The 26,583-nt window shown below is 38.5% G+C and overlaps 1 protein-coding gene across 5 annotated transcripts in view; it reads left to right on the top strand.

Annotated features, from left to right (window-relative positions):
• KLHL5 (kelch like family member 5) overlaps positions 1–26,583 on the top strand; it is an 87,970-nt gene that overhangs the window by 19,160 nt on the left and 42,227 nt on the right. For 2 of the 5 annotated variants that reach the window (XM_044224525.1, XM_044224524.1), the window contains exons 2-7: positions 431–905; positions 2,025–2,123; positions 12,173–12,355; positions 14,881–15,017; positions 15,689–15,885; positions 21,066–21,278. In XM_044224525.1, the coding sequence (XP_044080460.1) occupies positions 526–905; positions 2,025–2,123; positions 12,173–12,355; positions 14,881–15,017; positions 15,689–15,885; positions 21,066–21,278 (1,209 nt within the window). In that variant the 5' untranslated portion in view covers positions 431–525. The remainder of the gene's footprint in view (positions 1–430; positions 906–2,024; positions 2,124–12,172; positions 12,356–14,880; positions 15,018–15,688; positions 15,886–21,065; positions 21,279–26,583) is intronic. The other 3 variants (XM_044224527.1, XM_044224526.1, XM_044224528.1) reach the window with 2 other exon arrangements.

The raw sequence follows: 26,583 nt of genomic DNA, 5'->3' as shown, positions 1-26,583 counted from the left end.
TTTTCGTTTCCCAGTGATTTTTATGTACAAAGGAAAATTGTTCTGGAATAAATTCCTGGTTTCAGCAATGGAAGAGTTAATCCACTAAGCAGCCCCAGACTGAGATATTGCCACGGGATAGTGCTTTCTGTTTCTGTCATTTGTGGTTTAAGAAAAGAGGGTGGTGTTCTGCATTTGAAAGGACTTTAATGAATGCTGTCAGTGTTTGTGAGAGCTAATGGTCAGTATGGGAAAAGAGAGGGGGGAAAGTGGTCGAGCTGCTTCAGGATAGGTGGATGAGAGTTTGCTCTGATTGAACGGAATGTTCCACTGTGTTGCATCGCTATTCACTCTCCTTTGTTCTTTATCATCTGCTCTCTTGGTATAAAAGTTAATGCAGATATATATGTGAACGTGATTTATTGCCTTTCGATCTGTTTGTTGTGTACAGGAGGGCATAGACTTCTCTTGTCTTGGTCGGATGCACAAAATCCGGGTGCAGTGCTTTCTGCCCGTTGCCTAGACGATCACTTGGTTTCTCTGAGGATGTCTGGTTCTCGTAAAGAGTTTGATGTGAAGCAGATTTTGAAAATCAGATGGAGGTGGTTTAGCCATCAAGCATCATCTCATTCTACAGTTGACAGCCAGCAGGGAGAATTTTGGAATCGAGGACAGACTGGCGCAAACGGTGGGAGAAAGTTTTTAGATCCATGTAGCCTCCAGTTGCCTTTGGCTTCAATTGGTTACCGAAGGTCCAGCCAACTGGATTTTCAGAATTCACCTTCTTGGCCAATGGCATCCACCTCTGAAGTCCCTGCGTTTGAGTTCACAGCAGAAGATTGTGGCGGTGCCCATTGGCTGGATAGACCAGAAGTGGATGATGGCACTAGTGAAGAAGAAAATGAATCTGATTCCAGTTCGTGCAGGTTGATTATTTTCTTACTGATAGAAATGGGGTGTGGGGGCATATGCTCTATAGTGTTAATAATTCAGTGTATATGTATGTGTGTGTGTATATATGTAGACCTCTACATGCATACCCACATATAACATCTGGGTATGCATATATGGTTCTTTCGCTAGGGTTTTACTAAAATGTTCTAATATTAATTTTAATTCTATAAAATTAAGAAGACAGCAAGTTGCAATCATTCTGAAATACCTTGTATTCCATATATAGATGTGGCTCTGCCTCGAAAATAATATATAGTAGCAATTTTATGCATCATTCTGCAGTTCGCTTCATTCATTTACCGTCTGGAGTCATAGCAAAACTATAGAAGAGATGACATTTTACTTTGTCACAGATTACGGAGTCATTTTTTAATTTTAATGAAAATGAAAGGTTTTACAAGGAGATGCACGTTGTAGTTGTCACTCATTTTTTTTTTACACCACTGTTAGTTAAAATAGTATTTTTTCTCATGGTTATCTCTCTTTGTCCTGTATGTTGCAGCTCTCCAGACTAACACAGGAAATACAGTAGCATGTCTCTTTCTGAGATGACAGCTACTAATTCCTGTTACCTTCACTTCACTGAAAATTGTGCTATTTAGGGAAGTGAAGGACATTCCTTCAGGAGAATATCAGGAAACACAGAGGGGCTAGATGTGGCCAGCTGCCGAAAGCAGGGAGAGAAGAAGGGAGAGTGAGTTTGAGGAGAGAACATAAAGAAAAAAATTGTTTGATTTCTCAATGACTCCATCCATCTTCCCCCTGGGAACCCAGCTTTATCTTTGAAATGAATTTTCTTCTCAATCAGTTTAAACTACTATAGCATATTATGTAACAAGTCACAGCATGAAAATCATCTTTCTGGTTCATCTTCACACAAAGATATTTCTCAATATTTAAAGGCTATTGTTTGTCCAATTTGATTACTGGGTTCTTTTTAAAAAATTTCTTGGCAGGTTTTGATAACACTTGTAATTTGTATGTTGGTTCTTAATTATAGGCATCATAAGAGATGAAGACAAAATGAGTTCATAGATTCAAGTATCTCTTACTTGGGGATATTTATTGCCTTCTCCTTTTCTAACCTTCAGAACATGGAATTCTGAACTATGGTGTTGGAATAATAATAAATATAGACCAGTCGTCTATAATCATTTGTATAACGGAGAGAGGGGCATATCTTTACATAGGTAACTAACTAGAGCATTTAATTTTAAATATTTCAAATTAGTTTGTGAGTTGGCATTACGTGAATAAGAACCACAAATAATTTTAATATGGAGATCAGTCGAGTAAGTATGGTTTCATTACTTTGTATTTTCTTCGGAGACTTGTTGCCATAAAGAGAATAATTATACAGTAAAAGGGTCAGGGTTTATCATTTTTATGGAAATCCAAAAAGTAATCATCTTCCCATTTGAAAATCAATGCAATATATCAAGACTATTATAACAAAATCAGAAAAACAAAACATTCATTTACCATCATAAGTTATAAAAATCTTAACATGTATCTACTACCTGGAGAAATCAGACATATGTGGGTATAAAATCTATATACAATTATAAAGTTGGAAAGGTTATACACACATTGGTTGCTATAATTTACCTCCTATGGCAAAGGTAATATGCATAGCTAAGGATTATTGAAATCAAGTTAATGTATTCTTTAGTATACATATCAAAATATCATCTTAGTGGGATATTTATTATGAAAGAAAAAGACTGTCCTTTTCTTTTTTATGCGAGAGATTGCTGTATGTGTACTTCAAGAACATAAAATTGACATTCTTACTTATAGGAGATATAAAAGTAAAACAATGATCTTTTTTAAAAAATCTAAATAGGGGCGCCTGGGTGGCTCAGTGGGTTAAAGCCTCTGCCTTCAGCTCAGGTCATGGTCCCAGGGTCCTGGGATCAAGCCCCCCATCAGCCTCTCTGCTCTGCAGGGAGCCTGCTTCCTCCTCTCTCTCTGCCTGCCTCTCTGCCTACTTGTGATCTCTGTCTGTCAAATAAATAAATAAAATCTTAAAAAAATAATAAAAAATTAAAAAAAAAATAAAAATGTTCATCATGGGGCGCCTGGGTGGCTCGGTGGGTTAGAGCCTCTGCCTTCAGCTCAGGTCATGATCTCAGGGTCCTGGGATCGAGCCGCACATCGGGCTCTCTGCTCAGCGGGGAGCCTGCTTCCTCCTCTCTCTCTGCCTGTCTCTCTGCCTACCTGTGATATCTGTCTCTGTCAAATAAATAAATAAAATTTAAAAAAAAATAAATAAAAGTGTTCATTATTTGGGGGCACTTGGGTGGCTCAGTCAGTTGAGCATCCAGCTCTTGATTTCGGCTCAGGTCATGATCTCAGGGTTGGGAGATCGAGCCCCACATTAGGTTCTATAATGAGCATGAAGTCTGCTTGGGATTCTCTCTCTCCTCCTTCTGCCCCACCCTGCTCATGCTCTCCCTAAATAAATAAAATCTTTAATAAAAGTTTTCCTATTTTAACTTTGATCTTAGGTCTGTAGCCTAGCCAACATTTTCTCGATGGGAATCATCTAAGTCATTACCTTGATGTTGAAATACAACCCTTATTTTTCACACTGTGAGGAATTTTAGGCCCTAAGTCAGGGTTGCCAGTGTGCAGTAGTTACTAAGACCATAATTCAGGATGAATTCTTTTTTTTTTTTTTCAAGATTTTATTAATTTACTTGACAGAGAAACAGCAAGAGAGGGAACACAAGCAGGGGGAGTGGGAGAGGGAAAAGCAGGCTTCCCACTGAGCAGAGAGCCCGATGCGGGGCTTGATCTCAGGACCCTGGGATCATGACCCAAGCAGCAGAAGGCAGACGCTTGATGAGTGAGTCACCCAGGTGCCCTATTCTGGATGAATTCTTATGAAGGCCAGCGGAGTTTCCATTATGACCCACCATGTGACCATAGATGGTACGAACACAGTTTACATTTCACTAGACTTGCCAGCTTTGAAATTTGAAATTATGTAATTTTTTTTTTTTTTAAGATTTTGTTTACTTATTTGACAGAGATCACAGGTAGACAGAGAGGCAGGCAGAGAGAGGGGGGAAGCAGGCTTCCCACTGAGCAGAGAGCCTGATGCAGGGCTCGATCCCAGGACCCTGACAGGATCATGACCTGAGCCGAAGGCAGAGGCTTTAGCCCACTGAGCCACCCAGGCGCCCATTCTTGACCTATTGAGGGAAATTTCATTATTTCAAGTTTTGTTCACAAATTTAGAGTTTAATATTTTATACGTCAGATTTGTATGTCACATTTTAGTTAATATGTGTAAAATATTACTATATAAACATTCGAAAATGGTAACAGCTAATACTAGCTGGGTGCTTAGTATCTGTTTTAAGCATTTTAGTATTCATTTAGTTTAATTCATTTAGTCTACACAAAAAATTTCTGAGATAGCCACTGTTCTTGTTCTAATTTTATAGATGAGTCAATGAGGAACAGAAAGGCTAAGTAATTTACTCAAGGTTCGTAAGTGAAATAACACTGCATTTTAAAAAATAAACTTTGTATTTTTACAACTGTTTTAGATTTATAGGAAAATTGAAAAATAGTATAGTGAATTCCTTTATACCCCAAACCCAGTTTCTCCTATTTTTAATATATTAGTATGATTTATGTGTTACTATTAATAAAACAATATTGATACATTATTATTAACTAAAGTTCATACTTTATTCAGATTTTCTGAATTTCTGCCTAATGTCCTTTTTCTTTTTTTCTTAATTTTTAACAGATTTTATTAATTTATTTGACAGAGATACAGCAAGAGAGGGAACAGAAGTAGGGGGATTGAGAGAGGGAGAAGCAGGCTTCCCACCAAATAGGGAGCCTGATGCGGGCTCGATCCCAGGACTCTGGGATCGTGACCTGAGCTGAAGGCAGACGCTTAAGGACTGCCACCCAGGCGCCCCTAATGCCCTTTCTCTGTGGTAGGATCCCGCCCAGAACACCATGTTACATTTAGTTATCATGTCTCCTCAGGCTCATCTGGATTGTGACAGTTTCTCAGACTTTCCGTGTTTGTGATGACCTTGGCAGTTCGGGGAGTAGGGTCAGATGTTTTGTAGAATGTCTTAACTCAGCTGAGATTCATCTAATGTTTTTCTCATGATTAGGCTGGGGTTAAGACCACAAAGGCAAAGTGCATTTTCATCACATCATATCAAGGCTCTGTACTATCAATCTGAATTATCACTGTTGATATTGACCTTGATCACTTGGAAGGAGCTGCATTTTGAGCCCAAACAATTAAGATGTAGATTTCGTGCTCACAGCCTAATCTGTGTGTGACTATTTCAGCTGTCCGTGACTCTTTCATCACCAAGTTCAACTTGGGTTAACCTAATAGTTAATGATTCATTCTAATCACTTTCACCTTCTCTTCTCAGCTCATTTTCTTAGCCTGGTTCTTAAAAATGCCAACCCTGGCCTGTTTACAGGTATAGCCTCTTAATAGGGCCACAGTGCTTCACCCACAGTCATCTGTCTGGCCGTATTAATTGGTTCCTTGTTCCTCTGTTTCAACTACAGATGTGGACACTATTCCTTGACTCCTCTTGAAGGCTCTGAGGTCCTTCTCTTCTCCCAACAAGGAGTTATCTTCTCCTTTTCTCAAGTCCTACCTCCTTTCTCTTGCCCCTCGTTACGCTGTCTCTACCTCTCCTGGTTTGAACCAGTGTATTAATTCTGGTGCAGTCCGAAAATAAATCCTCGACATTTCCACAAATTCTGTTTTCAGAGATGGCAGAGAAGTTCAACTGTACCATACTTGGATTTGGGGAGCATCTATTTCGTCCTCCCTGACACGTATATGCCCAAGTCAGAGCATGAATTCCTTTGACATAAACAATGGAACTTCTTCCCACATGACACTTTGTGCACACACGTGCAGGTGTGTGCGTGAATGTGTGTGCACATGTGAGTGTTAAGTTTTCTGTACAGAGTTCAAGGAGCTCATGAACCCTCTGTCTGCTGTACCATTCTGCTTTCTGGGCTTTAAGCAAATGAAATTGACTGGCTGATTGAAACAGAATAGGCATGTATGGGAATCCTGTTAGTTCTCAGAACTGCCAGGAAAGCTGCAGGATCAGCCTAGGACAAAGGATAGGCACTTCAGTTGCACAACTGGCCTTTACACCTCCGGATTTGCAAGGCAGATGAACCTGCCTTTATCCATTTACTGTTTCTATTTCATTTTCATCCATTTGGAACTAGAATGTGAGGCTTTATATTTTTAATATTAGATATATTAGGCATGAAAACAATCAACACACGCAACCCCATGTGCACATAGCCATAGAATTTGGTCATTTAACTTTAGGGAGCCAATCAGTAAGGAGTAGGCTAAGATGATATAGTAAGAGATTCCGAAATACAGTGGCTCAAATAAAATAGAAGTTTATTTCTCTGTCTCCTAACAGATGGAAGGTGGCTCAGGGCAGATAGGTAGAGCTGTTTCTTAAGTTCACTCAGTGACCCAGATTTCTTCCATACCGTTTCTCCGTCCTGTAGGGTATTATCTCTTTTTTATGTTCAAAGCCAGCTTACTCATCAACCCCCTCTGCATTCTAGCCCACAGAAGGGACCCGCAAAAGAAAAGGGAGGACATTAAGCCAACAACACAAGTTGCATGTATCATTTCTGCTGATAACACCATTCTGTTGTTGCAGACCGAGACAGATGGCCACAACTAGTTGGAAGGGAGGCTCCAAACTGTTATCTTCTCTGAGTATAGCCATGTGTCCAGCAAAACTCCTTACTGCCATAGAAGGAAAGAATGATTTAGGAGTTAGAATCAACAGATGCAAAGGTGAAGACAGCTAAACAGGATTCTTCAGATCGAATTTTTTAATTAGCTTTTTTCCCATATTATGTAATATTTTTACCATAGAGACATTGGAAAATAGAGATAAGTAAAAAGAGAAATATAAAAAATTACTAATTATGCTCCCACCCCAAAATAACAGCCAATAACAATTTGGGGAAATGCCCTTTCAGTATATTTTCTATACATGTGTAAAAAAATGTGTATTTTGAGAGTGAAAATATGAACCTTCCTGTAGATATTATTTTGTAAACCACCTTTTTTTTTTTTTTAAGATTTTATTTATTTCTTTGACAGAGAGAGAGAGACAGCAAGAGAGGGAGCTCAAGCCAGGGAAAAGGGAGGAGAAGCAGGCTTCCCGATGAGGAGGGAGCCCGATGTGGGCCTCCATCCCAGGACCCTGGGATCATGACCGGAGCTTAAGGCAGATGCTTAATGGCTGAGCCACCCTGGCATCCTGTAAACCACTTTTTTTGCCCTAATATAAATACTAAAATCAAGTCTTGTTTTGTCACAAAAGACAGGAGCCCAACTCAAACTGACTTAAGCAAAAACTAGAATTTTTTTGGTTTGTATAAATAAATAAAATGCCCAAGGATAGAACTTAGCTCTATCCATGACTGAAACCAGATACTCAAACAACACCAGAAATTGATCATTTTCCCTATCTAGATTCTGTTTTCCTTTGTGATGGCGTTTTCTTGGGCAGGTTCTTAGTGTGGTAGCAAAAGCCACTTAGGTTTACTTTTTTTTTTTTTAAGATTTTATTTATTTATTCAACAGAGAGAGAGAGATTACTAGTAGGCAGAGAGGCAGACAAAGAGAGGGGGAATCAGGCTCCCTGCTGAGCAGAAAGCCCAGATGTGGGGCTGGATCCCAGGACTCTGAGATCATGACCTGAGCTGAAGGCAGAGGCTTGAACCCACTGAGCCACCCAGGCACCCCTTAGGTTTCCTTTTATCAGCTTAGCAACCCCAATGGAAAGAGAGTGACTCTTCCAGGAGTGCCAGCCCACATCTTGAAATTGACTCTGACTGGCCTTGTTTACATCATGGGTTCACTCAAACCAATCAGAATTGCCCAGAGATAGGATAACTTTAATGAGCTTGTTCATTTTTGCCTGGGAGAAGATTCTTCTCTGCCCACACGCTGGGGAATGTGTGGTTTCCCAAAAGGTAGAAATGGGTCTGGATAGGCAAAAACAGTGTCCACTAAAACAGTTTTCCATGTCATTAGCTGTTCTATCTTTTTAGATGACTAAGTCACCCAACCTCCACCCAACCCATGCACAGAAAAACCTTCTGTTTAACCAATGTTCTTTTTCCTTTTGGAATTTAGATTATTTCCAATATTTTCCTGTTAGAAACAATCTGCAATGTGGTAAGGTCTATATACCACAGGTGATTGTTCCCTTTGGATAAAGTCCCAAGGATTTTTGCATTTTTAGGGTGTTTGATTTGTATTCTCAAAGTGACTTTAGGAACATTACTATATTTTAATTCTCAGCACCATTGTATAAAAGTGTCCGCTGGCCCTTCCCATTCATACTGGTTATTATTTAATAAAATTTGATTCTTATAAACATTTAATTATCTTCACTGTAGATATTCTGGTCAAGGTGCCAGGAAAAAAGCCTTTAAATTCTTTTTTTTTTTTAAAGATTTTATTTATTTGACAGAGAGAAATCACAAGTAGTCGGAGAGGCAGGCAGAGAGAGAGAGAGGGAAGCAGGCTCCCTGCTGAGCAGATAGCCCGATGCGGGACTCGATCTCAGGACCCTGAGACCATGACCTGAGCCGAAGGCAGTGGCTTAACCCACTGAGCCACCCAGGCGCCCAGGCCTTTAAATTCTGAAATCAAAAATCTATGTCTTAAGAAGGGAGGAGGTGAAGGTATTCTCTTTCCTTTCTTCTTGTCATTTCTCCTTATATACCTAACTTGTTCCCCGCTTTAAAGGAGACACCCCGAATCTTCTTCCTCACCCACTTAATTCCAAGGCGCATTTCAGATCTCATCTGCTACTTGTTGCCTTTCCAGACAGTAGTTCATATTGATCTTCCCCTTCTCTGTATTCCAATAGCAATTACTCTCCAGTTGGGGATGTACACAGTGATCAGCTGGAGAGATGGTAAAAATAGAGTTCTATTTACATTTTGTCTTATGCTTTTTTATTGCTAGGTAGTTGGAACGCCATGTTAGTTTCAGGTATACAACTGCGATCATTTACATACATTATGAAGTAATCACCACGATAAATCTCGCTACCATCTGTCACCGAACAAAGTTGTTACCATATTATTGACTACATTCCTTTATCTTACTGTTTCAAGCTCTCTTTTTTCCTATGTTTTAGAATATAAATAGTAACTGTACAATGGTGTCTGTATATTCTTTATAAATTAGTAAATGTCCATGCATTTAGGCACATGTTTAAAAAGATACCGGAAAGGATATGCATAAAAAAGATTTAGAGACGGCTCGTCTATACCGAGCAATTTGCATTCTTATTTTACATTTGTGGTTTTGAATATTTGTAGAGGATGCCAAAATTCATGATCCAGTAACTTGCACTTTTGCAAAAGCATGAATTCTGAAGGCCCGAAGCTCTGAGGCAGGTAGCTGGGAATATATCACTTACCAAGGGAGCCGGCCACACAGACCAGCTAGCCTTTCAACGCAGCTTTGTTTTTGCCGCTAATCTACAAACAGTGTAATTCTTAGGAGGTGATTTTTAGAACTTATTTTGAAAAATCACTCCATGAAGAAAGTCTAATGCAAATTCTGATGACAAAAGGGAAGAATCCAAGTGGTTTTTACCACTTAGTGGTACCAGTGGTCCTGGAACTTATCTTGTACGTGCATTTGCGAGTGTGCACATGTGTGAAGACTGAGGAATTGCAAGGGCGGGGCAGTGTTGCTATTTAATTTTTTTTTTTTTCCAGTTCATGAAACTTGACTCTTTACATTCCTTCCTAGAAGGATCCTCTCTTCCTTTGCGTCCCCCGGTTTCTAACAACTGGGGCAGTACTGCATATTAGGAGTTATTCTGTAAATAGTTGATGACTTGGTTCTGTTTGATACTTGCCTCTTTTCTATGTTTAGGCGTTTTTCTGACTTACAAGTTCATTGCCTACTGCCGAGGAACAGTGGACTAAAAATTAAATGTTTCTTTGTAGCCCAGAAATAGCCAGCCATGCATAGTTCTCTACAGTGAACATCTGTTATGAATGGTTTTAATGATTTACCATCCTAGTTACATCATATAAATAAAATGAAACAGAGATGTTATAGATCTTCTGTTATCATGTAAAAGACTGAGTAGGATCTCCAGGAAATACATATTAAGTGCTCTGTAAGTGGCCTATTCCCAAATATCTCTATTATGGGTTTTGAGTCTATCAAGTTTCCTAAAGACCATTTTAATTAGGAAATAAGAGATTTAGTTATAAAATTGATAATGCTGGGAGTTGTTTTTTTTTTTTTTAAAGACAGCCGACCAGCCAGTCAAACAGCATTATATAAAAACAAGAGACAGGCCTTTCCATTTTCCATTTAAACCAGAGGTTCTATTAACAGTAGCTTACCTTGATTCTGTACTTCTTCTGTGCTAGGGCTATCCATTCATCATTTCATTTAATGGTCTTTCATGAGGGATCCTTTAAAGAAAATACTGTGTATTACTTATGCCTGTTTTGCTATTGAAAAAGTTAATAGAACTTTCTGCATTGACAGAAATGTCCTATATCTACACAATTCTTTTTTTTTTTTAAGTTTTTTTTATTTTAAGATTTTATTTATTTATTTGACAAAGAGAGACAGTGAGAGTAGGAACACGAGCAGGGGGAGTGGGAGAGTGAAAGCAGGCTTCCCACCAAGCAGGGAGTCCGATGTGGGGCTCTGTCCCAGGACCCTGGGATCATGATCTGAGCCGAAGGCAGATGCTTAATCACTGAGCCACCCAGGTGCCCCTGCACCATTCATTTTGACAGCCATTATCCCCCTGAAGTTATTGACTTTTTGAAATATGACCATTCTAACTAAAGAACTGAGTTTTTCATTTAATCATAATTAAACTAGAATAGCACCATGAGGCTAGTGTTACTGTATTGGACAGCACAGTTCTAGAATTTTCCTAGAATGGTCTTGATCACTACACCATACGTACCTCTCCAAATCAACTCCCCAAACCAAAGTACATGATAGGAAAAGAAATAATTAGAAAATATTAGCATTGTAAAGGAGTCATAGTATTAAAAGCATTCCGATTAGTCATGGATAGAGATGTGATCTCTGTCCCATGGAAACCGAAAAGATTCTTGCTCTCTTAACACCCAGCAAAGGGGCAGCCACACAGCAGGAGACATTTGTCTAGAATTTTTTTTTAATATCTTATTTATTTATTTGACAGACAGAGATCACAAGTAGGCAGAGAGGCAGGCAGAGAGAGAGAGGAGGAAGCAGGCTCCCTGCTGAGCAGAGAGCCCAATGCAGGGCTCAATCCCAGGACCCTGAGACTGTGACCTGAGCCGAAAGCAGAGGCTTTAACCCACTGAGCCACCAAATGCCCCATATACTATATTCTTAAAGTAAGCTAGAATAAGGAAAATGTTGTAAAGACTAATATGAGGAAGAAAAAATCCATGTATAAGTGGACCCCCACAATTCAAGCCCATGTTGGTCAAAGGTCAACTGTGTTTAATATCCTAAACCATTACCCTGTACATGAACTGTGGACTATCACCTATTTTTTTAAAAGATTTTTATTTATTTATTTGACAGAGAGAGATCACAAGCAGGCATAGAGGCAGGCAGAGATAGAGAGAGAGAGGAGGAAGCAGGCTCCCCGCCGAGCAGAGAGCCCGATGCGGGACTCAATCCCAGGACCCTGAGATCACGACCTGAGCCAAAGGCAGCGGCTCAACCCACTGAGCCACCCAGGTGCCCCATCACCTATTTTTAAGTAAAGGATGGCTTGGATTTATGTCACTAAAACAGGTTAATTGCCTTCCTGCTTTCAAAAAATGATCTCTTATACCCTTAAATATAATGTTAGGAGATACGCTCTCGTTATGAATATAGCTTGGCTCTTTTTCAACAGGGAAGGTATGTTGACCAATGAAAAGATCTCAAAAACAGACACCTCAAAGAGTAGGTATGGTTATTAACTACCAGATGTCACATTCACTCACAGTGTGAGTGACACATGTATGATTTGAGCCATCATTGAATTTAAAAGACAAAAAATGATGATGATTACACATTACTCTTGACTGGTAGCATTGATGACTTCTATCACACTTAAAGGTTTTTAAAGAACTTGATAGAGAAGATCTCTTCAGTGTCATAGTAACATTTCAAAAGGTATGTTCTCTTTCTTTTCAGGACTTCCAACAGTAGTCAGACGTTATCGTCCTGCCATACTATGGAGCCATGCTCATCAGATGAATTTTTCCAAGCCCTTAATCATGCTGAGCAAACATTTAAAAAGATGGAAAACTATTTGAGACATAAACAGTTGTGTGATGTAATTCTAATTGCTGGTGATCGCAGAATTCCAGCTCATAGGTAATTATTTTCTAAACCCCTGTATGTGAGAAATATTTCCTTACTAATTTAGTTGTGCATGTTGAGATCATTTGTTCCAACTAACTTTTGGGAAGGGGCATCTTTCATGGGATTTCTGCAAAGAAAACAGTGCATGTGAAATTATTATTTTTTTAAGATTTTATTTATTCATCTGACAGAGATCACAAGTAGGCAGAGAGGCAGCCAGCAAGAGAGGAAGGGAAGCAGACCCCCACCAAGCAGAGAGCCTGATTCGGGGCTTGATCCCAGGATGCTGGAATCATGACCTGAGTTAAAGGCAGAGGTTTTAACCCACTGAGCCACCCATTAAGTGACCCTCAGGGGTTACTTTGCTTCTGCAAAAACTCAGAAACAAAACACACTAGCCTTAGATCAGTCAGTATTGTTCGACAAAGATTTTAGCTCCTATGAGCAGCTTTTCTCCTAAATTCTACCTATTAAATAAGTAAACTCAACAGAAATTAAAGCTCTGAGTATTTAGAAGCAAAAAAAGCCGGTAAAATGAAATAGCAAAAACAGAAGAGTCTTAAAATAGCAGCACCTATCCTGGCTTCTATTTGCTGACTTCCAAGAAATAGGAAAAGCAGTGATGTTAGGGAACAAAAACCTTTGACACAAATGATGTTCTGTTTTTGAAATAAGAAAAGAGAGGTGTTTAATAAAGAACAATTCATTATGTTTCCTTTGATAATCCCATGTTCAGTTGTTCCATGTTAATCACTGTTATGACTTTTCTTAATGCTTTTTAAAGCTAATTAATACTCTGTCTCAAAGGTTTTCTTAAGCCTTCCAAAGTGGAAGTGAAATCATTAGGAAAAATGGGCTTGGTTTTAGTTTCCAATGATTCAATGGGCATATGTTTATTGAGATGCTGCTAGATACTGTAACAAAAAGTCTGTGTTATGAGCATGGGTTTACTAGAAAAGATACTTCAACCTGTGCACCGCAGAGATAGCTAAAATTCCATTTTTCCAAAACAGAGCTCATTAGCTTCCCTTCCACGCATGTGTAAACTCTCAGAGTCTCAGTCAGTGCCAGAAACTGCCAACTGGTCTCCGTGCTTTCACTCTTTCCCCCTACATTCTGTTTGCTGCACAGCTACCTGAGGGATCCTTTGAAATGGAACTCAGATCCAGTCACTCCTGTGATCTAACTTTTCAGTGACTCCTCATATCACTGTGAAAGCCCAGTGGACCATGTGGTGGCCATTGCCTTCTGACATTCTGTCCTTGTGTACTTGACTTGAGCTGCACGGCTCCCATGATCCTCGTATGTGCCAGGCCTGCTGCTCCTGCTTTTGGGGTTTTGCACTGGCTGTTCCTTCTGCCCAAATGCTGTTCCCACCTACCTGTATGACTAATTCTTTGCCCAAATGCCACTTTCCAGTCAGACCACTTATTTAAATCCCTTGCCTACTCCCCATTTGCCCTTATCCTACTTTTTTCTCTTAGCCGTCCTCACTCTTTAATGTACTCTAGAATTTACTTCTGCTGTTAATTATCTCCCTTCCCTCCAGAATGTAAGACTCCCTGAGAGAAGGGATCTTTTATCTCTTATTTATACCAATGACTCAAGTGCCCGGTCCTTATTAGGTGTGAATGTCTTTAGTGAGTGAATAAATGGGCAATTCTCAGAAGAAACCTGAATGGCCAATAACCGTTTGAAAAAATCTTCAGTCTCACTAGCAATCAGGGGAATGAAAATTAAAACAACAGTAAGATCCCATTTAACACCTTTCTGATGGCCAGAAATTTTAACATCTGACACTGTTGTGGGAAAATGTTCTCTCATACGGTGCCCAGTGGGGGTCTAACTTGGCACAGCATTTTGGAGAGCTGTCCGGCAAACCTAGGACACAGCAGTGCACTCCTGGAGGGGAGAGGACAATGAAAGCAGAGAAGAACATGGAGGAAGCTTCAGTAATGATCTGTTTCTGTTTCTTAAAATTAAAAAAAAGAAATAAAGTGAATCAATATACATGTGCTGACATGGGTAGATCTCCAAGATGTCAAATAAAAAAAAAAAAAGCACATTTCAAAATAACATATTTATAACCTATTTTTATTTCTCCCATATATCTGTTACTTCTACAATTAAATTTAAAAAGAAAAGCACTTAGGTTATTTCCAAAAGTGATAAACAGAAAGTAACCTTTATATTTTTTTCCTTTTTTTTTTTTTTATAGTCCGTTTCGTGCTGTGGCCTTTAGCTTTTCGTCTGAATGTTATGAAGTGATATTTGAGTAATGAATGGGTAAATCATTGACCTCAGCAGAAAGTGTTCAGTAATGGTAATTTATTATTCCAAGGAAAGAACTAGAGCATAAAGCAATTTGTCAAATTTAAAAGGCATTTCCCGGTACCGCACACTTTCTGTGGGTAACAAATTAAAAAAAAAAAAAAAAAGAAAGAAAGAAAGAGAGAGGAGAAAGCAGCAGCATTTATTAATGACCATCAACTTTAATGTGGTCACTGATTTTTTTTTTTCTTCTGGTATGTTCTCAGATTGGTGCTCTCCTCTGTCTCAGATTATTTTGCTGCCATGTTTACTAATGATGTCAGGGAAGCAAGACAAGAAGAAATAAAAATGGAAGGTGTTGAACCGAATTCCCTATGGTCCTTGATTCAGTATGCATATACAGGTAATAAAACTGAAAATGTAAATCTAAAATTATAATAATCTTAAAATTATGTTGCACTATGAGATTTCAGGTTTCTGCTTTTAGGAAAGCCTGGCAAAACTAACAGTGAATCCTGCTGTTGGAATCACCACTGCTGATGATACCTTTATAAAAGGTTAAAAATCTCTATATTAGAATCTTTAAAATGGTGGTCATAATTAAACCTGTGATTGGCATTTTTAATTGTTAGTATATGTGTAATGGTTAGCGCTGTGAAATGTGTAAGCCTAATGATTCACAGACCTGTACCCCTGGGGCAAGTAATACATTATATGTTAAAAAAAATTATTTTTTTTACAAGAAAAGTATAATAATTAGATGAATAATGTAATCTTTTTAAGTTATTGCATTTAAAATTTGAGCATTATATTTAATAGGTATGCCACTTAATTAAAGCATCATTTAAAAATTCTGAAAAGAAGCCATTTGTTTTTTTATTTTAATAGAAGTCACAAAGAGCTAAAGGGTTTTTTCATAGTAAGTACTTTTCTTTTTTCTCTTTGGACTATCTAAAACCATCTAGAATTCATTTATAGAGCTCTTGTTTAGAATTATTACTGTTAACACTGATTGTGTTATAAATTATAGTTAATATAGTTCTATGGTTAATGGAATTTCTCTTCATCATTTAGGCCGCCTTGAATTAAAAGAAGATAATATTGAGTGCCTGCTGTCTACAGCTTGCCTCCTTCAGCTTTCACAGGTTGTGGAAGCTTGCTGTAAGTTTTTAATGAAGCAGCTTCACCCATCCAACTGTCTTGGAATCCGTTCTTTTGCTGATGCCCAGGGTTGTACAGATTTGCATAAAGTGGCTCACAATTACACCATGGTATGTATTTCCTGAGACGCAGAAGGGCATGTGCTCTTGACCTCATTGCTTCTTGTTGCAGACTTACCTACATGGTGATGTTTTCCCCTGGCTCTGCCACACGTCCTGAGGTTCAGGTTCACGGTCTACTGCGTGTTATTGTCATTGAGTTACAAGGGGAAACACCAGGTCCTATTTCTCCTGGATATGTGAGTCAAGCCTGAAGTTATTACAGTCGCTAAGAAACAGAGCAGTGGCCTGGGACTGTTCTAATCAAGATTTTCAGATCTGCTGCACTTTAAAGCAGGGTTTCCCTGACATTTTCCTCTGTAGCAGTTGGATGAATTTCAGAATTGCCCGCATACTCACAGATGGAAATTGGTGACGGCGATGGGGTGGGGGGTAATTGGTGTAGTACAGATGATGGTACAGATGGCTTTTTATTAAAGGTAGATCTGATTATATGTAAGAAGCATTTTTAGCTGTGTGGAAAAATGTGGGTATGAATTGTAGCAAATTGTGTGCTCAAAATAAATTACAGAGGAGGTTCTTGTTCAGACACTGGAGGATAATGGATACAGACTGATCTAGGACAGCAAGAAAGGAAGGGCATGTCGAGGGCATATTGTTAGGACCAGGCCCCACAGTCTTCACAGTACAGGGATTTGGAGAAGGGAGGATATTGGATTTTTAAGGAATGACCATCTTGTCCCACCATGGCGTTAAGCCTTCATAGCTGGGCCAAGACTGGGAACTGTTGTTTTGTCTCCTGCAATTAGGCCAGGACACCTCCTAAGAGAAGAAAGAATATGCACACACTAGTTATCCATGTTACTGATTTTTATCAACCTGGAGATGTTTTTGTCTACCTTTTCCATCCTTCCATGGAGTTGGCTTGTCTGTGAAAGGATTGACAAATACTTCAGGAATCTTTCACTACAGAAATAGAGATTTTGGAACAATTATAAGGACAGAGGTTTACGACTATTGGGAAGAATAATTCTACCTACTTCATAAGCTTGATGTGAGGATTAAATGAGTTCATGGGAGTGTAGCACTTAAAATAGTGATTGACCCATAGCATATCCAATCAATAAATGATATCCTTAGCATTGTCCCATCACCGCACGGATTTACTCTGTTCAACACAACTGGGATTGATGGGAGTGAACAAAAGCACTCAGACCACAGGGCGACCTTTATGATTCGTAATGCCCTCTGCGGTATCGTCACTTCTCAGGAATGTTTCTTGTGTATTTTTATTTTTAAGATTTTTATTTATTTATTTGACAGACAGAGATCACAAGTAGGCAGAGAGGCAGACAGAGACAGAGAGGGAAGCAGGCTCCCCTCTGAGCAGAGAGCCCAATGTGGGGTTCATTCCCAGAACCCTGAGATCATGACCTGAGCCGAAGGCAGAGGCTTAACCCTTTTAGCCACCCAGACGCCCAGTGTTTCTTGTTTATAACAGTCATAGAGATTGTGTGACAAGGCAATGCTATACAGATCTTGCATTTTCTGGAAATTGGAAAAATTTTTTCCCCACCTCCGTCTTTTATCGTTTCCTTGCAAATTTCTCATTTTGACCTTAAACCTCGGGTTCAAATAATCTGGGAAATAAGATAACTATAAATAAAATTGGGTTCCTTTTCTTTCATAATCATTCCATCATTTAAATAGTATCTCTTTCCTAGGAAAGAGTTTGATTCACATGAAAACATTTCTATGCATTTAGGTCAGCCCGTTGTTTATACTAGAGGCACAGTGGCTGCTTAGACATAAATTAAATTTAAATTAGCTCTTTTTCTTCTTAATTAAAGCTGGCATGCAGTGTTATTTTAGTTTCAGGTGTACAACATAGTGACTCGACAATTCTATACATTATGCGGTGCCTACCATGATAAGTGCAGTTACTTTCTGTAACCATACAGAGTTATTACAATATTATCGATTCAGCTCAATGTTTTTAAAGCTATTTTCATAGCCAATTAGTTGGGTACTTTTGTGTTTTTTTTCCCCTCAGGGCTATTATTTGCCATTCAGTTTCAACAGAGAGGTGAAATTTAATTCTAATAACAGTAAGTCATTTAGAGACAGACTGTCTGATTTCAATTGTTGCTATGGGAACTCAATGAAAATGTATAGCAAAATTCAATCTTCAATTTAAATAAATCCCTCAGTAATTTCATTTGCTTGAAAGCTAATTCCAAATGGAGAAAGGATGTTTGCTAGCAAGTGTTTGGTAAGGTATAGCTATTTATATCACAAAATAGATTTTGTTTAAGTTTTTATTTTAATGCTAGTTAGTAATACAGTGTTATATTAGTTTCAGGTGTGCAATATAGTGACACAACAGTTCCGTACGTTACCCTGTGCTCATCACAACGACACAGAATAGATTTAAAATCCGAAGTAAGGAGTGCCTGGGTGGCTCAGTGGGTTAAGCCACTGTCTTCGGCTCAGGTCATGATCTCAGGGTCCTGGGATCAAGCCCCACATTGGGCTCTCTGCTGAAGCAGGGAGTCTGCTTCCCTCTCTCTCTCTCTCTCTCTGCCTGCCTCTCTGCCTACTTGTGATCTCTCCCTGTCAAATAAATAAATAAAATCTTTTTTAAAAATCTGAAGTAAGCATCATGCCACATAGTGAATTCAGTTGTCACAATCAGTAAATGGTACACGCACTAGGAATGTTCACTCCACCTCTAGGAACACAGGTGGGACAGGATGAGGAGTTCTTCCTTGTAATCCCGAAATCTGGAAACTTGTTCTCACTCTGACTGCCACTGAATGTGACCTGGCACAAGTCCTTTAACCTCTACCAAAACCTAACACTGGGTGTGTCATTACAAGTATTTAATGGCAGTATGGATTTGTGAAATAAATATAGGCACTTAATTTTAAATTTTTTGAATTTTGTTTCTCGACCTAGAAAAAACACTGAACTTTGCTAAAATACCTGCTATAAAACCAAATAATACTTTTGAAAAGCACTTTGTGTTTAACCTTGAGGTCAGTAGTCTTTCTGTAAGTTGTTGAGCCTCGATTTTTCACTTAAAGTGAATTGTCCTAAAATGGAAGGGGCATGGTTCTGAAATAGAAAATCAACAAATAAATAATAATATATGTAATGGTCTTTTTCTCCTTGATGAGCTAATACCATGGCATTGGTAATGCCATTAATACCATTTGAAAGCAACGCAAAAGTTCTGTCAGTATGCCTTAAATGTTGATTCTCCTGTACTCTACCTTTGAGCAATTAGAAGTGTGTATTACTTTGATTTCTTGAGAATCTTGCCTAACGTTATGTAATAAATCTATTTCCATGTATCTATGTGATCTTTGTTTTTGAAATTTTTAATGTCTGCTTAATAGCCCATTGAATTACAGCCCCCTATAGCTGGACCTTTAGGCTAATTCCCATTTTGTACTATTATAAATAATAATACAGAGAAGCATCATTAGAGAAGCATCAGCTTTCTTTTTCCGCTTGTGAATTATTTATTAAGGATTAAACTGCTAGTAGGATGACTGGGTTGAGAACTTCAACATTTTTATAGCTCTTACAATGTGTTACCAGCTCGTTTTATAATATCAGTATACAATTGAGTAGAACGGTTTGCATGAAGCCAACATCGAGGTTTTATTAAAATATATTTCTGAAAATGATAATCCGTCATTTAAAATAGATACATTTGGGCATCTTTAACAAATCATGATGAATTGAAGCAATTGAATTTAGTTTATTATTCATGCATGGTTTCCTGTTAAGAATTGCTAAGAAAGGAATGTCAACCCAAGATAGATTTTAGATCAGTACCTAATTTGGGTTACTGCAAGCTATATGGAACCTATAATTCTCATTTTAATATAGAAGATGGTTGCTGGTAATCCTTATCTCTGGATCTAATTTCAATGGCCCTACCTATTTCACTAAAACCATGTTTGCTGAGACAGCCCCAGCACACTAGGAAGTGTAAGAAAAACATTAAGGGACAATATGCGTAGCATTTGCATTTATATTATAGCTAAGTAAACAGTCCATGCATTAAGACTTGTAACTTTGCACACCAGATAGTAAATTTCCCATCTCTTCAGGCTGTTCAGCATAATATCCTAGTAAAGGTCATTATCTCCCAGCTGAAGTCATTTCTGTTTCCATTTCAAATTAAAAGGAGCCTGATTCTAGTGTGTAGTTGCAACTGAATTATCTTCAGTCCACGGTTCTGGAGTCCCAGTGCCTTCGATGTCAACACTTCTGCTTTGGCTCTTTTTCTCTGAGACCAAAAAGACGTTATACATAAATCAGATTTGTAGTTTTTAAAATAGACCTAAAATCCTGGGTGGTCTCATGAATTACATTAAAACACTCTTGAAGGCCAATCAGAGCCAGAATAGCCCTAAGGATATGTAGTCTTCCCTGGGCAGTCTGAGAAGGCTTCTGTGGTCCAGGTAGGTCTTGGGAAACCCAGCCACCTGGCAGCCATTTCTGGATAAGAGAAAGAACTTCCCAGCTCACCCAGGGATCTGGCTGGACATAAGCCAAATTCTTCTACAACCACAAATGTAACCTAACTTGGATGTTAGACTATCCTGCATCTCAGAGTCTCATTCATTTTTTTCTACCCTCTACCTCTCAAAAGACTTACCAGAACTATTCCCTATCTCGAGTAAAGCAAAGCCTAAGAATCCCAGATCCATGTTTAAAGTGTAGCAAATGGTAGAGGCCCCTGCGTGGCTCAGTCAGTTAAGCAGCCGGTTTTCAATATTGGCTCAGGTCATTATCTCAGGGTCCTGGGATCGAACCCCACATCAGGCTCTCTGCTCCACGGGGAGCCTGCTTCCTCCTCTCTCTCTGCCTATCTCCTCTGCCTACTTGTGATCTCTGTCTGTCAAATAATTAAATAAAAATCTTTAAAAAAATTATTTTAAATAACTAAATAAATAAATCTTTTAAAAACATAAAATGTACCAAATGATAAAATTTAATTCTACTGCTATGGAGACTTACAGTGTAACAACATAATAGCAGCTTAAATGTTATTTTATACTGTGCTTCTTTCCTGTAACAGTAATGCTATTGTAGGGAAGCTTTCAAGTATAAACTGTGTTTTAGCATCTAATCCAAAAATGTTTATTTTCTCTTAAACAAACTGATGGACAGAAGGAGCAATATTGTTGAAATGTGCAATTTTTCCCCTCTAGGAACATTTCATGGAAGTAATTCGAAACCAGGAATTTGTATTATTACCAGCCAGTGAAATTGCAAAGCTCTTGGCGAGTGATGACATGAACATTCCTAACGAGGAGACAATACTGAATGCTCTTCTTACTTGGGTCCGTCATGATTTGGAACAGAGACGGAAAGATCTCAGTAAACTTTTGGCTTATATTAGGCTACCTCTTCTCGCGCCGCAGGTAAACTGTTTTTTGATTTTTTATAATTAGTATCCTAATTTCAACAATATTTGGGTATTGATTTTATACTAATCATGTTAATATTACATGTCTATAGGTTTTTTCCCTTTTTTTTCCTTTGGCTCTTCTACCAGATAAGATTCTTTTACATATCCTATGAAGTGTGTAAGTGAAAAGATACTTAACTAGAAAATATTTCTGCTTGTGCTTTTGACCCAGAAGTTCTGGCTGCCTAAATTGCATTATAACGTGATCGCTTAGGGGTTCTTAATTTTATTTGATTCAGTTTAAAATTGCTATCCTAGCAATTGAAGAATTAGTAAAGCCATGGGTGAAAGTAGCAGTGGACAGAAAATTTAAATTAATTTAGATTAATTCATTTGCTACATGTTTATTAAGTACCCACTGAATGCTGGATTCTGGTGATTTATAAACTGAGGCATGGTAAGTGTTCCAGCTCTGACATCTTAACACTCTGTGTCTTGACATATTCATAAACCCCAGGCTCTTCATCTGTCCGGTGGAGATAATATCCTCTTTGACCATCTCACAGGATTATTATGAAGATGAGAAAAGTGCTCTGTACTATCAAATGTGCTACAAATAATCATGGTAGGATTATCAGCATTGTTTTAGAATTGAAAGCTGCCTGGTTAGTGTATTCAAGCAGTCAGTCTGAACACATTTGCATGCATAATTTCCCCTTTATACAGTTCTACCTGGGCTGAAGAGCAGTCCCCCCTTCTCTGCAGTTTTGCCTTCCATGGTGTCAGCCAAGGTCAGGAAGCCGATGGTCCTCCCGACCTCTATTCAGGAGGTCAGTAGGATCCTTCCATACATCACTGGCCTATGTCACTCGCCTCACTTTATCTCATCCCGTAGGTGTCTGACCGTCTCAGGTCATCCCAAGAGGAAGGAAAGCGCGTACCATACCATTAGATATTTAGAGAGACTGCATTCTCATAACTTCCATTAGTTTCACTCTCCTGTTATTATTTGCTGTTCTCTTACTGTGTCTGACTTTTAACTTAAACTTGATCATAGAGACGTATGTAGAGGGAACAAAAACATGGTTTATATGGGGTTCAGTGCTATTTATGGTTTCAGGCATCCATGGAGGGTCGGGAAACGTATCCCCATGGTTCAGGGAGACTGCTGATCGATAATTAACTCTGCTGTTTAGCTCGAAGGCTCGAATAGAGCAAGAGGCCTTGAAAGTGAAGAAAGAATGAGCTGTGACTGCTCAGGGCAGATGTTCATTGTTCAAGTGCCATAAATTTTATCTGCTTTGTATTTATCTTGAGGATTATGTATTATTTCCAGCGGTTGTTAGCAGAAGCTACTGTGCATTCTCTACCTTACAGAGTAAGTGCTGATGCTTTAGAAGAAAGACATCCTCTTCAGAGGTAGAATGTTATGTGAATTCATAGAAGTGAAACTGTTGCATAAACTGTTGCATAAACTGTTGACAATTCAGGAAGAATAATGCTGTATAACGTTTCCCTTGAAATCAGATTTAAGAAGAAGGTTACGTTTTACGGGTACTTGGCAGATGTTTCTTTTTTATCCTTTTCTAGGTTAAAGCAAATAAAATCTGAAAAATCCTAGTAGACTTTGAAAAGAATCTGTGTGATTAAGTAACGTGATGACTGACTTCAGTCCTGCAGTTTCATATATTTATGATACTGTATTTGCATGGTTCCGAGAGACATTCAGCATTTCTGTTATCCAGGATACAGCTGATGATCACAACCATAAGATCTTAGAGTTGAAAGGTGATCATTTAGCCTAACACCTGTTGTACAAAGGAAGTAACAGACCAAAAAAGTAAAACCATATACTTAAGATCCAAAAACAATTTTCTAAATTTCTGCCCTTCTGCACTGTAGTTTTATTTGCCTTTGTTTCTTGGCTAACCTCGGAGAGCTAGTAAAAGACAGAGGGAGAACTTGAACCCAAGTTAAGTTCTGTGCCTTTTTCACTGAACCAGTCAGCCTCCTGAACATACTCTGTGTAAAATTGCTAGGTCAGGGGAGGTATATTAAGTGGAGGAAGAAATAGATTAAAAAATAAATTTGTGATGACAAAACAATGAGAGGAAGGCTGTGATAGGTATATGAACATGACATGAAAGTAACTGGAGTAGCCTGCCTGGGCTCATGGTGGGGAAGCTGGGAGAACTTTCTCAAGTGTTCCTCGGTCTCCATCCTGAGTAGCTACCCAACAGAGGGGCCATGAGAGCCCAGGAGAGACGGGAGGTTGTATCTGGTTATGGAGTCTTGAGCAAATACATCATACTCTGGAATTCGAAGAGAGCTTGCCTGGGTCAAGTGTAGACATACATGGGCAGTGTGGAGAGACAAAGAATCTCTAGTGATGCCAGGAGTTTGTATTTTATCCCAGAAGCAGTGAGGAAGCACTAAAGGATTTTAAGCAGGAATTTTAAGCATTAAGGAAGATTGTATCTGGTTATGGAGTCTTGAGCAAATACGTCATACTCTGGAAATTATAGGATAAGGATATAGGAAAAGGATAATAAAATTATCCTTTTATTTAGGAAGATTCTCTGCGTTGCAGAGACTGGATTGGAGCGGTCCAGGTAGAAATCCATTAGGAAGACTGTTGGATTCAGACAAGTGAATTAGGTGCTCTTGGGCAGTGAGAAATTGCCAGGCTCAAGAGCTATTTAGGAAGTAGAAGTGATGCACCGTCATGACCGATTGGAAGGTGTGGGGTAACAAAAAAAGCCGGATCCTGAATGATTCTGATTTGTGCTATCAAATAAGGCAAAGAATACCGGAGGAAGAGCTCTGTTTCAAGAGGGGAAGGAAATGGAAGAATCATGTTCCCAGAGCTTCTTGGTACCTTTAATCCTCTCAGAGCCTAGGAAGTTTTGAAAATTTCTTGTTTAGGTTGTCACAGCCAAAAGGAAGAGAATGACATGGCCCAGGGCGCCTGGGTGGCTCAGTTGGTTGGACGACTGCCTTCGGCTTAGGTCATGATCCTGGAGTCCCGGGATCGAGTCCCACATCGGGCTCCCAGCTCCATGGGGAGTCTGCTTCTCCCTCTGACCTTCTCCTCGCTCATGTTCTCTCTCACTGTCTCTCTCTCAAATAAATAAATAAAATCTTTAAAAAAAAAAAAAAAAAAAGAATGACATGGCCCAAAGAGAACACAAGGGCACCACGGGTAGTAGTAATTAGTGGTAGTTAATTCTGCCTAAATAATTCGGGTGCTCTTAAAAAAAGATTCCATGTTCAAGGAGGAGGAAATTCTAACAGCAACAGATACGACAGAGAAGACAGTTAAGGACAGAAGATCCTCTGGATTCGCCCATTTATTCTCAAAGTGGGGTTCCCAACTCTAGGATTTGCACCACCTGGAAAGTTATTTAATATACAGATTCTACAGCTATAGGATCTGAGCCTCTGGTGGTGGGGCCTAGCAGATTGGCCTTTAATATGCCTGCAAGTGCTGTGAACTTGAACACTGAAAAAAGAAACTGAAATTAAAAAAAAAATAATGTGCCTGTAAGTGGATTTGAAGCACACTCACGTTTGAGTAGTGGGGACCGATGTCATGTGACTGATGTCACATTCCCTGTATGATTCAAATAAGTCACTTAACCTCTCTGAGCCATGTTTTTCTTTTCTGCAAAGATAATAACATGTTGCACTATTGTGACACTTAGAGATACTAGTAGGAGTGTTTGGTTTTTTCTTTCCTTGCTTTTTTTTTCTTTCCTAAAAGTGAAAGGCAATTTTGCAAAATGATAGTTGTCAAGTGATGAAGTGTAGAAGTAGACCCCAATCAATAAAACATTGAGTTTTATTCTGGACATTTTTATTGTAAAAGGTAGGAAAATGTGACAATTATTTAAACTGTCCAGTGGGTATCAAATAATAAGTGAGTAATATGAACTGGCCATCAGGTCCAGTTACCTAAAGAACTTATATTTGTAAATAGGTGAAGGGGATTAGGAATACACTTATTATCACGATGAGCACTGAGTACTGTATAGAATTGTAAAATCACTGTATTGTACACCTGAAACTAACATAACACTGAATGTTAAAATTCTTAAAAATGATAAATAAAAATTTTAAAAAGAATCCACTTTTGCAAAATAGTTCCTTCCTTAGTGAACTTTTACTCTTATCTGTTAATATGAAACACCGTTCAGTCAAGCTATAAAGGATGCAACTTAAATATATAGTAAATCTATTATAGTGTCTCCCACAGTAGATACTTGAAAAGGCCTGAGAAATAATATATGTAATTATCATCTTCTACCAACTGATCATTTAGTGTGGTTGGTTGTGGTGGCTTTTTTTTTTTAAACTCTGAATAATCCAGAAGATACATGTTTGTGGTTTTTTTGTTTTACCTTTGAATGCATTACAGGCTTTTCTATTTGATTGAATGTTAAATGTGGATAAGACAGATATACATTACTTAAAATATTTTGCCACCTAAATTTTTTTTTTTAAATAAAGATTTTATTTATTTGACAGACAGAGATCACAAGTAGGCAGAGAGGCAAGCAGAGAGAGAGGGAAGCAGGATCCCTGCTGAGCAGAGAGCCCGATTCGATTCAAGTCTGGATCCCAGGACGCTGGGACCATGACCTGAGTCAAAAGCAGAGGCTTTAACCCACTGAGCCACCCAGGCACCCCACCACCTAAATTCTTAAAGGTCCCAGTGGTTAGCTTGTATTTTAAGTATCTTGGTCTTCACTATTCTGTGCTTAATTCCCATTACTGTTTTCTACTGAAAGTCAAAAATGTAAAATGAGCCAGGATTTACCTCTACGGTTCTTTTAATGTACATGTTTTTGATACCAAAACATTTTTAAAGCCTACAGAATTCAGAAATTATTCACATTCTATCCTTTACTTTAAGTAGTATTGGAGGGGGCAGTTTTAGAGAAATAGTCATATGGAGATTAAGTATGTGACTGAAGATAAAAATGTACACATTGAAAATGTTTCTTCTTTTTTCTAAATGCCTTCATTTAAGTAATTTGTCATTATCTAATGGCAGAGAAGATACCGTGTTCATCTAAAAGGCAGAGTATCCAAGAGTCTATAATTTTTAGTTCTCTTTCATCACCTTCTGAATGATTTTCTGAATTATTTCTGGTACTTTCTATTTGATTAATCTGATATGGATTAATGGCTTTATATTCCTTTCTATTACTCTCCTCTCTCTACTTAAATATGATTAATCTCATTTATTCATAATGTATAGAGACTGTTAACATGTTTAAGAATATCCTTTACTTCAGGGCGCCTGGGTGGCTCAG

Source organism: Neovison vison, chromosome 11, assembly GCF_020171115.1.
Source record: "Neovison vison isolate M4711 chromosome 11, ASM_NN_V1, whole genome shotgun sequence".
Classification (NCBI taxonomy): domain Eukaryota; kingdom Metazoa; phylum Chordata; class Mammalia; order Carnivora; family Mustelidae; genus Neogale; species Neogale vison.
This window is presented reverse-complemented; position numbering and strand designations above follow the sequence as displayed.